This window comes from Schistosoma mansoni, chromosome 3, assembly GCF_000237925.1.
Source record: "Schistosoma mansoni strain Puerto Rico chromosome 3, complete genome".
Classification (NCBI taxonomy): domain Eukaryota; kingdom Metazoa; phylum Platyhelminthes; class Trematoda; order Strigeidida; family Schistosomatidae; genus Schistosoma; species Schistosoma mansoni.
In genome coordinates, this window is record NC_031497.1 from 6699020 (window position 1) to 6712714 (window position 13695).

Sequence of the window (13695 nt, forward strand, 5' to 3'; positions counted from 1 at the left end):
GCACTGGTGCATTTATCGTCACATTAGTACTTTGTCAATCTTGTAATTAGTGTACATTTATGTACTGATACATTTCTTTTCCCCAATCGAAGAATTTCTAAATTTACCCACTATATACATGCTTTTTGTTCTTGCTTTTCAATTATCTAGTCGACATTTAATGTTTTATGTAATCAATCCTTTGACCCATTTTGATTATTTTAATTTTTTTATGAGAAATCAAATCTCACCTCATATTTTGCTTTTATTTGTTGCTGCATAAAGCTTTCAAGGTATAAGATGCACAAAGTGGTTTATTTTGGGTTTTTTATGTGTACCATGACTAATTTTCTGTTCGAAGTAGACGAAGGGACAACGTCTAAGTTCACATGTTAGGTACATCGGTGATCGCAAAATAGTGACCGGAATAGAAACTAGTGATTATGTTGTTAGCCTGTCTATTGGTTGGAGATAATGGAGCTGACAACTAATAAATGACTCACTTTTAATTATGCCACATACTCAAAAACAATGTAGTTTGACGATAATTTTACATACGGTTGACGCGGATGCTGAGCTGCATTGTTTGTTGCGGTTCCAGATACATGATTGAGTGCAGCCTGGTCGTCTTATAATGTAACGCTTGTCTAACTTTGGGAAAAGTAAGTCAGAGGCACATGAGTAAGCAGATTCTAAACTGTATCAGCAGTTGTCTGTAGTTTTGCACATGAAGTCTTTTGTTGTATGCAACACATTAGCAACCCCTTGTCTGATACCAGCGATTTTTGTTGTAGATTCTGAAATCATATTATTCAACTTGTGGTCATTTTCCCCAATTCCTAGGGCACCTCATAGCTTTGTACAATTTGTTTCACTTCACACCGGAGTCACATGTTTGTTTTACCTTGTTTGATATGATACATATCAACGTTCCAGTCTATGGACTGTCATTAAATGCATGCGGAAACCCAAGGTCTAGTACCTGCTAATTTTGAATCTTAGCTAAATATTCCACATTAAAAACGTTTGTATTCTAGTTTGTGAACTGCATACATTCCTCTTTTAGTCTCAGCAAAGCCCATACTACCTCGTATTTACTAAATTTCGTAATACTAGATACTTTCAGGGTTAGTACTTGACTGGTAAGTTCGGATGCTTCACAACTTTCTCACTGTTCCTGTATTGCTACCACTTCACATTTCAATGGATCATTATCCTTACAGTTCTTATTATTTATTTATTTATTTGAACACATAAATTTTGGTACAATGGGGCACCGAATACATATGCGCCGCACAAATCTCCTTTGATTTGTGTGAGGGCTGTGATACTACCCAGGTGCCCAAACTGAAGCAGGTGGTTTACTTAGGGGGCCACACCCGGAACCTTTGACCTAAAGGTCTGATCCACATGGCAGTGGAGCATCGTGAGGAGATGCAGTCCCATGGTATCCGGTGACCAACGATTGATTCATACACCATTTGTTCCCTCAGGATACTGGAGCCCATGTGCACCATTGGTTTGGAATCAGGGTTTTCCAACTCCCCTAGGTGGACTCGCCTTGTCCACCAACCTGGTTAGAGCGCCGGACATTCGCTTTTCGTCCTCTCAATTTTGTAAACAACACCGCCAGGAGAAATCAGTGAGTAGGACTTCCTTGGCAGAGGCTATATACGCGTGGCCATATGAGAGCATTTCGAGAGGGAGAGCGGACTCTCCTCACTGTCGGCCGTACCAGGACAGTTCTTACTGATTATAAAATGTAAGATATCGATTCTCAGACAAGATAGTTAAAAACTATGTGTGGATTACTATTAATTAGTAATAAATGGATCCTGTGAATTCGCATAAAGTAGGGCTAAAGTGTGAACATTGTTGACATCAGACGAAGAGTATCAAGGCAGCCGTGTGGATACCTGCAGTAATTCGAGCAAAATTTATCTTGTTGCCCAATATCCTGGTCACATATCATTTGATTGTGATGACCACTTCACTATTTGTACCATTGGATTAGAAATGGTGATATGGTAAATTGTAAAATCGTATCAGGATAGTTTCTTTCCAGCATGTTGGTGGTACGTATGTATATTTATTAGTGAACGGTTTTTCTCCCCTACAGCCAAAGAGTGTTGACATAAGAATATGTGTTCGGGCAGATAATTCTGTGAATCATGATTCGGATATGATGATGATTATTAGTGGAAGTAGGTTGTAGAGCTTCATCTAGGGAAGCCAGGCCAAGCAACAAGATTTTAAACATGAATCGATTAAAGTGGTCAAGATTTTATGTGTTCAAAACCATTCACAGTTTTCCCTCTACGTTGAGGATTTCATGGATAAGCGGCAGCTACGATGTGTTTTGGGATACCTTGGGAAATATTATTAATCTATGGGATCTCTACTTACACTACATCGAGTTACAGCTCTCCTAATCAGTACCTACAAGAGGAGTCACCAATTGAATATTGTGAGTTGAAAAGCTTTACTTAGTCTATAGTTATCGCTAAGAAGCTGACTTCTAATTTCCTGTTAGTCAGTCATCAACATGAGACCTGGTCTATTGTGTACCACTTCGAGTTGCTGCACAAGGAATGGAACTAACGGACTTGGTAACGAACGAAAGGGATATTAATACCAAATTCATCGTAAATTTAAGCACTGTATAAACAGTACTAACGCAACAGACGGAAAGTATAAATTGGAATTTACTTAAAATTTAAGAGAAATATAGAGAATCGATGCGACTAAACTATTTCGACCGATTTTGAGACTCAGTACCTTATACCTCCAGACCGAAACTCCCTCCCGTTAGGGATTTTTTCAGTTGACCAGTCAAGCGGTTGCAGTGTTTTAGGAAGTTTGGTGTTGCTTTGCTTGTCCATATGTTAGAGATCTTCCCGGTGTTAAAGTGAGGTTTTGATTGCTAGGTAGTGAAGAGCCTACTGATCAAACTGTAAATTATCTACATTACAATAGTTTGTTAATCCGAGATTGCTGGCTCACTCTGTAGGTTAGAAAATTGGGTTGGGTTGGAACAAAAAGTAACAGAACAGAGTCGAACAACCACGGGAATATGGTGAATGTTACGATGTTACCACTGGTGTTGTTTCTCCACATAATAATTTTAATTGTAACCCCATTTGTTGTTATATCATCCATAAGGCAAACAGTAAGGTCGAAGCAAACAAACATTGGCACTTTAGATGTATGATGCAGCACGAATAAATTATTTAAAAAATGGTGGTAATCCTTAGTTTATTTCTTTAGTCCTTCTAGGCCATATTTTGTGAATTATTTAATCTTCCCTGTAATACCTAATTGAATAACTGTATGACAACAAAACTACGTACTTTTTTCCCTATATCTGTTCTGTTGTTTGTACCTTATTTAGTAACCTGCACAAAAGTTGAGCTGAATATACGAACAGAATAGCATTTTTATTAGCTATTATTATGTGACAATTAAGATTAGAGCTGATACATCTTTGTTATAGTTGGCTGATAGTAAATTAGGTAATCAATCACATCATTTTAAAACATAAAAGAAATTGATTTGAAGTAAGGGACGAAGCCTTGCTAGTTGCTCTTGATTCTCTTTTCAAAAGAAAGGTGCGAGTTTAGGGAGAATAAATGATTTTGAAGAGGATTGGCTGTAGCCTTATCTGATAAACATATACTTTGTTATTGCTACGTAATGGAATTAATGATATTAGTACTCACGAAAACACTTCGAAAAAGTAATTGTTAGGGACATTGTTTCTAGTGAATGACGGAATTAACTTCGATTTCTTATGTTTTGCATAACCATACTAAATAATTCTTTTGTGAATTTGATTTATTGGTTGGGATATAATCCTCTTGTTTCGATTAGGTAAACCAATAGTTAACACGAAGTAAGTGGTTTAGTTTGACATTTTACAAGGTTACTAAGCCGTATATATATGTGCACACAGAAAATGATAACATTCAGGTTGTATGCTAAAAGGACTGATGAGCGAATAGTGGAGTTATGTTATTGTCTCTGTTGATTTATGTAGACTGCTTAAATCTACTATATTTAGTAGTTCCTTATTCTTCCCAAGCTTCCATATGATAACTAGTTAATTGACCCCCAGCATCTGTAATTAACTTTGCCATTCACAGTACTTCATCTTAGCGACTGAAACAGCTTCATTTAAAAAAATAATTAATTTTCACTTGTATAACAGATCCTGAGAGGATGTTTTGAATCGATTTGACGAGTGGCTGGAAAACAAACATTACTCTCTATCTACCTTTAGATAACAGCGTACAAATGACCAGTCACTGCGTATCACCAATAAATTGATATTGATACAGGAAATAACATATGTTCTTGTAAAGTTCCATATTTCCCGAAAGCAGGTCAGTTACAAAGGGCTAATAATTGTCTCCTTATACTAGCCCTCTTTATGTAAACGGAAGGCAATCCAAAGCGTATCCTGGTTTAACAACTTTATATTCTTCATTTTTTACGAATAGGATAGAGCTTTTTCAGGTCATCCATTCTCCGATGAAATTGTAACCTATCTGTCAGGACTAATGTTTGACTTTCACATTGTGTAAGTGTCGTGCTACTGTTGTTGACGAGAAATTCCTCGAGTACTACTTGTGTTCATAATTATTTATGTTAATAAACAGTTTTGGCTTATGGTAAGGTTGGGAATTTTAGCTTCTATAAATTATATTTATAGTAGTGTAATCCAATGAAGTCTCCCGAACCATTTGTTGTATTGACTGAATTAATGTTTAAGTTAGTTAAGTTGTTGAGACACTTGACTTTTAAAAAGCAGACCGTTATTCCGAATTTCGTTTGACCTACGTTGGTTCAGGCTACAGTCTGTATTTATATATGTGTGTTAATTATTTTGTATTTTGGGTGGTCATAAAGTTATATATTGGTGAGGGGACTGCATTTTTCTGACCCATTTTGTCGGATTTGTCTCTCTTACTTTTCTAGTGGTCGCTGATTCTTGGATTTTAAAGGTTTTCTGGTTTAATATTACCTTTGATTAGCGTAATGTGATATCTACGTCAGTTAAGAGGTTGATAAACGATTTCTGAATACTAGATCGCTGTGTGTAGACTGCAGCACCACGTTGAAATGTTTCTAGTGTATAATTATTTGGTACCACAATGAACTAAAGTCAGTTTGAAATTTTTTTATCTCTCTGATGAGATTTAACTAAATATAAGTCACGAATATATAGTCAGTATACAAATCGACTAGTTGGAATATCTTTTTTTAAGAATTGTGGACAGTCTGTGAGTGACCTTTAGTTAACTTTAACTCATTCGAAATAACTAATTTTGTGTATATTACCGATAACTAGTTTTTCCTAGCATTCTGATTTTATTGCTGAGAGATATAGCTCTGAACTCATTTCGTAGTCGTTTTAGCAGTGTTTATAAAATTAGAGTATTGTAGTAACAAGTATACATTATTATTTGATTCTATTTCCATCAATTTGAGGTAAACTTTAATAATTCAAAATAAAACCACTCATTTTTGAAGTAAAATGACTACTTTCACTGTTCAAATCTAAAAGTGGTCCAGGCAAATTTAACTTGAACACGCTGCATGTTACCTTTTCAGTCGAACCCGTAAATGCACGACGGAAAGGTACCGATGGGCTTTTTAAACATATTCTACCAGTTCAACTGCACCAATTTACATAAATCATACTTCGAGCGTCCTGATATGGTTGGGAAAATAATTCATTTAATCTATTTTTGGCACTGTCCTCATCTGGTAGAAGCTGTCTCTATTTTACATAAAGTCCCGAACAGTCTACCTGAATGGAGCAAAGTTATAGCTGAAGCAATCAAGATCAACTCCCAAAAACCTAACTCACGTATCTAAAAGTGGCATATTCAACCTCACACGATCGGGGTCTTCCCATAAATAAAAGTCACATAGTATGGACCCTTACCTAGCCCCGATCTTATTTTGTGTATATCTCTGCTCTGCTCCGTTGTTTCTCTGCACATTCATCTCAGTTCATATGAATTTCTTATCGTTATCCTAATTATACTTCATGTTTGTACTACTTGATTAATATTATTCCGAATTATTTCCGGCGTAACATTTCTCCCACCATGCATCATCACGTGACCTGTTTTATTATATTGATTTTATCTTCATTCTTCACGACGAAATTTCCTACCCCTTTTTTAAACGACCTTTATCAAATTTACCAATAATATAGTCTTGACGCGTCTGAGCCCCAGTCAATGTTAATGTTCATACATATAATTTATTTTAGCCGTTGTAATATAGTGGTTATGGATTTATAACTGCGAATGAAAACAATGGTTCACTCAAATATTCCCTATTTAAGAGAACTCGATGCGGATTTTTCAACTATTAAAACCAAATTTGTAGGTGTTTGAGTCTTTCTGTTGTTGATGTTATTTGTTGTAATTGACCACTCTCTTTTGGTATATGTACAGACTATGTGGAATTCCTCTACATTACCATTTAGTCACAAATTTTAATTAAAATCGGAATGATGGTTAACAGTGAAACTCACGACGTGCGTTTCGTTTTATTTAAGACTTCTCTAGTTGTGCTTGGATTGTGGTGTTGATGTTCGTAATGAACAAATGCCAATGCTAGTCAGTCAGTCAGTCAGTCACAACGTAGAACTTCGTACGTACGTACATCAGTTCGAGTTGCCATACCACATTAGCACAGAGATGCAGTTGTCGATTCAAATCCCATAGTGGTAGAAGTAGTAGGAGTATAATCAGAAATCCAAAAGATTAGGGTTTGAAGAAATTATTGAAGGAGTATAGTACAGTGAAATAAATTTGGAAAGAGAAAAAGATAAAGACATGAGGAATTCAGAAGATTAGAATTTGGTAGAACACAAAGAGTGGATGCACCTTCGCCATTGCAAACGATTTTGAGCCATGTCATTCAAGGTCTCTAACCATCGGTTGCTGTCATCACGCGAATCCCAACCAGGTAGTCTACACCTACCAACATGGCCCAGTCCACTTGTCAGTGACTTCATTGATTTGTGCCACGTTTTGGTCTGGCCACCCCTAGCTTTCTTCCAACCTACTCCTACACCATGAAACATTGCACGTCGGGGCAGTCGGTGGTCGGGCATACGTAACACATGTCCCAGCCATCTCAACTGATGAAGTTTCACTACTTCATCAATCGATTTGCCATCCCTACCTAGTACTCGTTTCCTAACAACTGCATTACTTACCCGGTGGTCCCATGATATACGAGCAATGCTTCGAAGACACCTATGATCGAACACTAGTAGCCTACGAATATCCTCTACTCTTATTGGCCATGTTTCACTGCCATAAAGTAGGACGGAGCGAACTGCTGCACAGTAAACCCGTCCTTTGGTTGCTAGACGGATATCTCGCCTACGCCATAAATGACGCAAGTTGGCGAAAGCTAGACGAGCCTTCTGTATCCGTGCTGAGATTTCGTCACATACCAGACCACAAGGGCTGATGAGACTCCCAAGATAAGTGAAGTGGTCTACACGCTCAACTACTTCACTCCCTATCATTAGTTCAGGTATCGCTGCAACCCAATCCTGAAGTAACATTTTGCACTTCGAGGGAGAGAATCGCATACCGAACATGCCTGCATAGTTGCTTATAGTGGTCAGAAGACTCTGCATGTTGTCAGCGTCTTCACCGAGTAAAACTATGTCGTCGGCGTATTCTAAGTCAACAAGTGAGCCTCCTGGTAAAAGTTCAACTCCTGGAGGTTTAGCTGATGAAAGTGATATCTCTAAAAGTATGTCAATGACAAAGTTAAACAAGAATGGGGAGAGTGGACAGCCCTGACGAACGCCACTTGTGGTAATCAGTTCTGATGACAGTTCGCCATAGGCTCTAACTCGACCAGTTGTGTTCGAGTAGAGAGCCTTTATGAGGTTAATGTACTTCTTTGGTACTCCTTTCAGTGACAAACACTGCCATAGAACCTCACGATCAACGGAGTCAAATGCCGCCTTAAGGTCAAGAAATACTACTATTGTGGGACGTCTAAATGTATGTCTATGTTCTAGAACCTAACGTAGGGTGAATATCTGGTCTATGCAACCACGTCCAGGTCGAAAACCAGCCTGGTTTTCTCTAGTCTGCTCTTCACGAGCTTTGGTTAGGCGACCTAGTATTATTGAAGCTAATATTTTAGACACTATATTAGTCAAACTGATCCCTCTGTGATTGTCACAGGAGGACTTTTGTCCTTTCTTATAGACTGGCACAATCAGTGATTGGGACCAGTCAGATGGAATTACGTCCAGTTCCCAGATTCTACCTAAGACCTCAGTCAATCTCACTGCTAGTACTGGACCACCATCTTTAAAAATCTCAGGGGTCAACCTGTCAGGGCCTGCGGCTCTCCCTCGCTTCAGATTTCCTATAGCTTTTTCAACCTCACAGAGGGTTGGAGGACTTACATCAATTTGCCATTCAGGACGACTGGGGATCGTGGGTAATTGAAGTGTGGCTGAAGGCCAGTTGAACTGATCCCTAAAGTGTTCTGCCCATCGATCCAATCTCCTGGATTGAGAATGAATAATATGCCCATCTTTATCTGAGATGGTTTCACTGATATTCGGGTTCCTAATACCGGTTTCTTTAACGAGTCTGAATAGCTGCCTACTGTTACCTATTGCCGCTGCCTTTTCCATCTCTCTTGCTTTCGCTACCCACCACTGTTCACGATCATTACGTAGGCTTCTTATAAGCCTGCGCTTAAGTTGACTCCGCTCTTCGTTATGCTCAGAGCCAGGTGGGATGAGTTTACGACATCTATCAGTGCGGTAGATGCTGCCGAGATCCATTGTTTCTCCCTAACGTTATGGTTTACCTTACTAGCGGATATCACTGCTGTTTCCACAGCTTTTCGGATGTCATTCCACGCTGCCTTGGGGTGGACACAACTTACATGGCTGCCTAACTGTTTTTCTAGTTGTTCCTGAAATATATTCTTAGCTTGCCTATCATTAAGTAGAACCCTTAGAGGCTTCCCTGCAGTGTCTTTCCTACGACCAGTAAGACGCAGACAGATACGTGCTCGCACTAGAGCATGATCTGAATCTAAACATGTGCCCCAGAATGAGCGACAGTCTTCTATCGAGCCCCTCCATCGGTGGCTGATAGCGATGTGATCTAATTGGGTCCAACGTTGGGACGAATTCGGGGGTCGCCATGTCAAAAGATGTTTTTCCTTATGCTTAAAGTTAGTATTTGCAAGAAATAGGCGGTTATCTGAGCATAGCTGCAACAGACGGTCGCCATTATCTGTTCTTTTCGCCATGACACCATAAGATCCTCCCAGGTGTCTTTCCCTTTCACTTAGTTTACCTACTTGAGCATTAAAGTCACCTGCTACTATTACTACATCAGAACGCCTAGCTTCTCGGAGAAGGTCAGAAAGTTTCCTGTAGAACTCATCTTTTATATCGTCTGAGCTGCAGTCAGTGGGAGAGTAGACATAGACAACGAAGAGGCAACGACGAGTGTCCCTATCTTTCCGAGTCCTTACTGATCCGTTTAGTCGGACAGCGCATAGACGACTGTCTACTGGGATCCAGTCTAAAAGAGCTAGTTCTGCCCTAGGACTTAATGCTATACCTACTCCAGCGAGGCCACGGGAAGCAGCACCAGGGCTTCCAGATACACGAAGCGTGTATCGAGATGGTTCTTTATTTTGATTAGGTGCGGTCAAATGAATGACGCTACTCGGATCTTGTATGCGCGTTTCGGAGACGCAGCACACATCGATGATGTAAGATTCTAGAGTCCTAGCTAAGGAAGCCTGTTGTCCTATTTGGCACAATGTTCGGACATTAAAAGTTCCTATATGTAGTTTAGAGCGTGGTTTCAGGAGACCAGGAATAACGTTCTGTGTACTCGAATCGTTTGCCCTAGCGATGCGAGGTGATAAAAGGACGTTGGAAGGGTTAGTCGTGGAGATAACAGAGTTATTAGGTGTAGGAAGGATTTGAAAGCGACCAACTTGGTCTCGTGTGCAGTTAAGGGTATGAGGGCTAGTATCACTTCCCGGCTGCCCACACCGTGGAAGGGTATTTCTTGAGGGACCTGAAAAAGAAGTTGGATTAGTATTGGTCTTAACGACCTGGGAGCGTGACCGCAGTGCCCAAGGGACAACTGCTTGAGGCCGGTCACGCACGGCCTTTTTGTGGGGGATTTTTGACGTGTTAGCTCCGTTCTTCAAAAGTCCTTACCGCCGGAGACGGAAATCCGTGGGATAAGGCGAGGTGTGCATTTTTAGGGTCGACCTTTTCTAACCCCACCCCTACTTGTGGGAAGGCAGCATCGCTGTCATGCTGGTTGTCTGAAGGAAACACCTTACTGCTTTCACACCTCTGTACAGTCAGCAGTACGACTTCGCCTTCGGACCTTGGGATTGCTGCTTTTAGTCTTACCGCTCTTCAACCGACCTGTCTGGCATGGTAGGACCTTGAGGAACGATTATTCCAGCCAGCATAGCTCGATTGGATCATCACGATAGGCAAGCCCGACCACCACGTCAAGGTAGCAGCAACGGTCGGGTGCCAATGCTAGCCACCACTATAATTGTCAAAATCTGTCATAGGAAATTACACGTTTGATAAATCATCCATACTTTTTTTAAATAGTTCTCAAGGTGTGGATATATATATTTTCATATTGATAGACCACACTACAGATTACATCTACTGAATATTTGTCTAAACAGTAATCGAAAGTTGCATGGAAGAAATAAATCTACTATAACTTCTAAAGAAAATATTAAACACTAAATCAAAAGATCCAGAAATATATCAGATTATATATATATATATATATATATATATATATATATATATATATATATATATATATAAGCACTTCTGAATGACCTATAAGTATCTTGTTAAGGCTGGAGCCAAGCCCGTCGACCAACGATGTAATCGGTTTTTTCCAGCTTTGGCATTTTTCAACACGTGATAATTGGTAAATAAGTGACCTGTACTTAAGATTGAAGGTGTACCAAAGCACATGTTCCCATGCTGAGCTTCAGTATTTAGTTTGGAATAGAAATTGACTGAACGCAATAGTTATAATTTTTGGAATGTCACTTGGTTCTTTATATTCACAAATGTTCCTATGAAATTAAAATTAAAGTAGGGCATCCGTAAATCATGCTGCTATTTTCATAGCCTGGTGGAAGTTTACCGTATTCTCAGAATTGCCATTCATTTTGTCAGTTTTACATCTGAAATAGTTGAAAATTCAAGTGAACATGATACAAGACCTTATCATCAAAGTAGTGAGTACGATAGGTTCAAAATTATAATTTAATAAATGTTCAGTAATTGCGACATTCAGTCTCATGTGAATAGGTTTGATTTATTCAGTTGTAAGTTGACTTAGTTATCATTTCTCAAAATTTAATCTATTAACAAATCTGAATATAAATTCATATTGAAAAGGATTGAGTATATTAAAAGCTAATTATCATAGTTTTTATGTCAAATAAATCTTCATTTATCCATTTTTCTTTCTCATTTACGTTGAGTCCCTTCAACCCACACTATTTGATCATTTAGATTTTGTTCCCTCATATACAACACATTAATATTTTTTTAACATCACACTCTAATTTTGCTTTGAACTAAACAATCCACAAAAAATGTCTAACAAAATCGGGTATTTTAATCATTTCTTTCAAAACTTAATCTGTATACAAATGACGTGCGCTAGGATAGAAAAACCATAAGAAATTTAGTTTCGAATGACGAAGTGTATATATATCTGTTTTAGTTCATAGTAACAAGCAATAAAGTATTGTCTCTTATTCATACAATACATTGAGATTTAATTTTATTGTGAAATTTTAGTTGTTTTTTTCTTTTATTATGAAAAGTACACTTTGTAAAATGTATAAATTTCAAGTTAGTTAAGTCACAGTATTTAAACATTTATTTAAATTAAACAAGAATATAAATAACAAGGAACATTTGTACATGGTTTATTTATTGACTAGTTTTGATGAATCAATATTTGTTAAATGTCTTATACGGAATACTTTATTCTATTGATTTTCCTCACTTCATCCCTCAAGTTTGGTAAATGGAGGTAACCATTAAAGAAGAACGTTTAACAGAAGAAAATACTAAATTCTATGAAAAAAACTAATATACTTTTAATTTATTGAATAAGTTTTTCAGGTTAAATTTAAACCATTAGTTATGAGACTAATCTATGAGCCATAATCAACGTGGAGCTCGTAGTGACCTGCTTTTCTCGACAAGAACGCGATTGGTATATTGGAAACAATTATTATTATAACCAATTGTACCAGTGATTGTTTTACTGTACTCGTTTTGTTTAACTGTATCAAAATCACTTTTCATTCCATCGTCCTTCTTGTTCGTTAGAACTTTCTTGTGCTCTGCCGTTTTGCCTGTACCCTTTGGCAGGTCTCGGTATTCTTTCGATACCAGGAGATCGCCAATAAATATACTTTATCTGGATCAATTACAGCCTTCTGGTTTTTGACCTATCGAAGGAACCAAGTCGTTTTCTGGCGCGTAATCTTATTTTAGTGGTGATCATAGTCAATTGAGACTCGACACCATCTACAAGCTAACCAACTTGTCACATCATATTAACACGACAGAATGAAAGTAACAGGATAACTAGTGAGAAAATGGAAAAAATCTAAGTCGGATGATAATTAAATCGACTAAGCATTAATAAAACATTCCGAAAAGATGATAAAGGAATACACATGGTGAGACACTGAAGCCCAGAATCTAAGATTGATTTCATCTGCCACATTGTGGTCGATTGTAAGTCATTCAACCCGACATTTCCAACAACTGGTCGTGGTCATTGCGCTGACCATAACCAAGTAGTCTACTTGTTTCAACGTTTTTAAGATCATCATTTAATGAATTTTATAGACCGACGTCACTTTTCAGTTTGTCTGTTCCTAATTTTCGTTCAGCCTACTTCTGTATTAACCAATAGTGATTATCGAAGGAAGCATCTGTCATGTATGAGCAACGCGTAAACTATCGGAAATTGTTCGATATAAAGAAAACATTTAAGGGATTAATGTGGTTGCAGGTGTGATATGTTAACAAAAGTATTATTTCAGAAACCGTTAGAATGAAAAAATATTATGTATATGGTGACCGTATTATTGATTATCTGAAATGCGATCAAATGATTATTTCTTACTCAGAAAAAACTGCCTCCTCGAATAAAAGGAATCTACTTTATAAAAAATAACAACTCATAGATCAGAAATTAATTTTCCTTCTCAGTAAACCAACATACGTATATACCATAAATATAATATAAAAATAAACATGACTGAAAGTCATTCTCAATCGTTCCTTCCTTTTTAATTAAGAGCTAACTGAGTTACTTCTTGTTCACCAAACTTGAAAGTTTTATATATCAAATGTTTTGTTGAAGATTTTCAGATATTTTCGGAATATGCTTTTAAACTAGCAAAAGAAAAGCAATTCTAAGATATATAATCATCCTCTTTTGTTACCAATGAAACTGAATAGAATCCCTTAAAATTAGTTAACCTGTACATGAAAATAATAAATACATTCAATGAGTTACTTCAAGTATAAATGTCACTAATTGTTCAATTCTATGAAGAAATCGCTATATGATTATTAGTGTTGTTTTTTCTAGTCCC

General features: G+C 37.6%; 1 protein-coding gene across 1 annotated transcript; it reads left to right on the forward strand.

Annotated features, from left to right (window-relative positions):
- Window positions 1-3182: 3182 nt before the first annotated feature.
- On the forward strand, window positions 3183-13271 carry Smp_174790 (hypothetical protein; the record flags this gene model as incomplete). Its single annotated transcript, XM_018799048.1, has 2 exons — window positions 3183-3222; window positions 13138-13271. 2 exons carry the CDS (start codon window positions 3183-3185, stop codon window positions 13269-13271), a joined length of 174 nt encoding a protein of 57 aa, XP_018650875.1.
- Window positions 13272-13695: the final 424 nt, after the last annotated feature.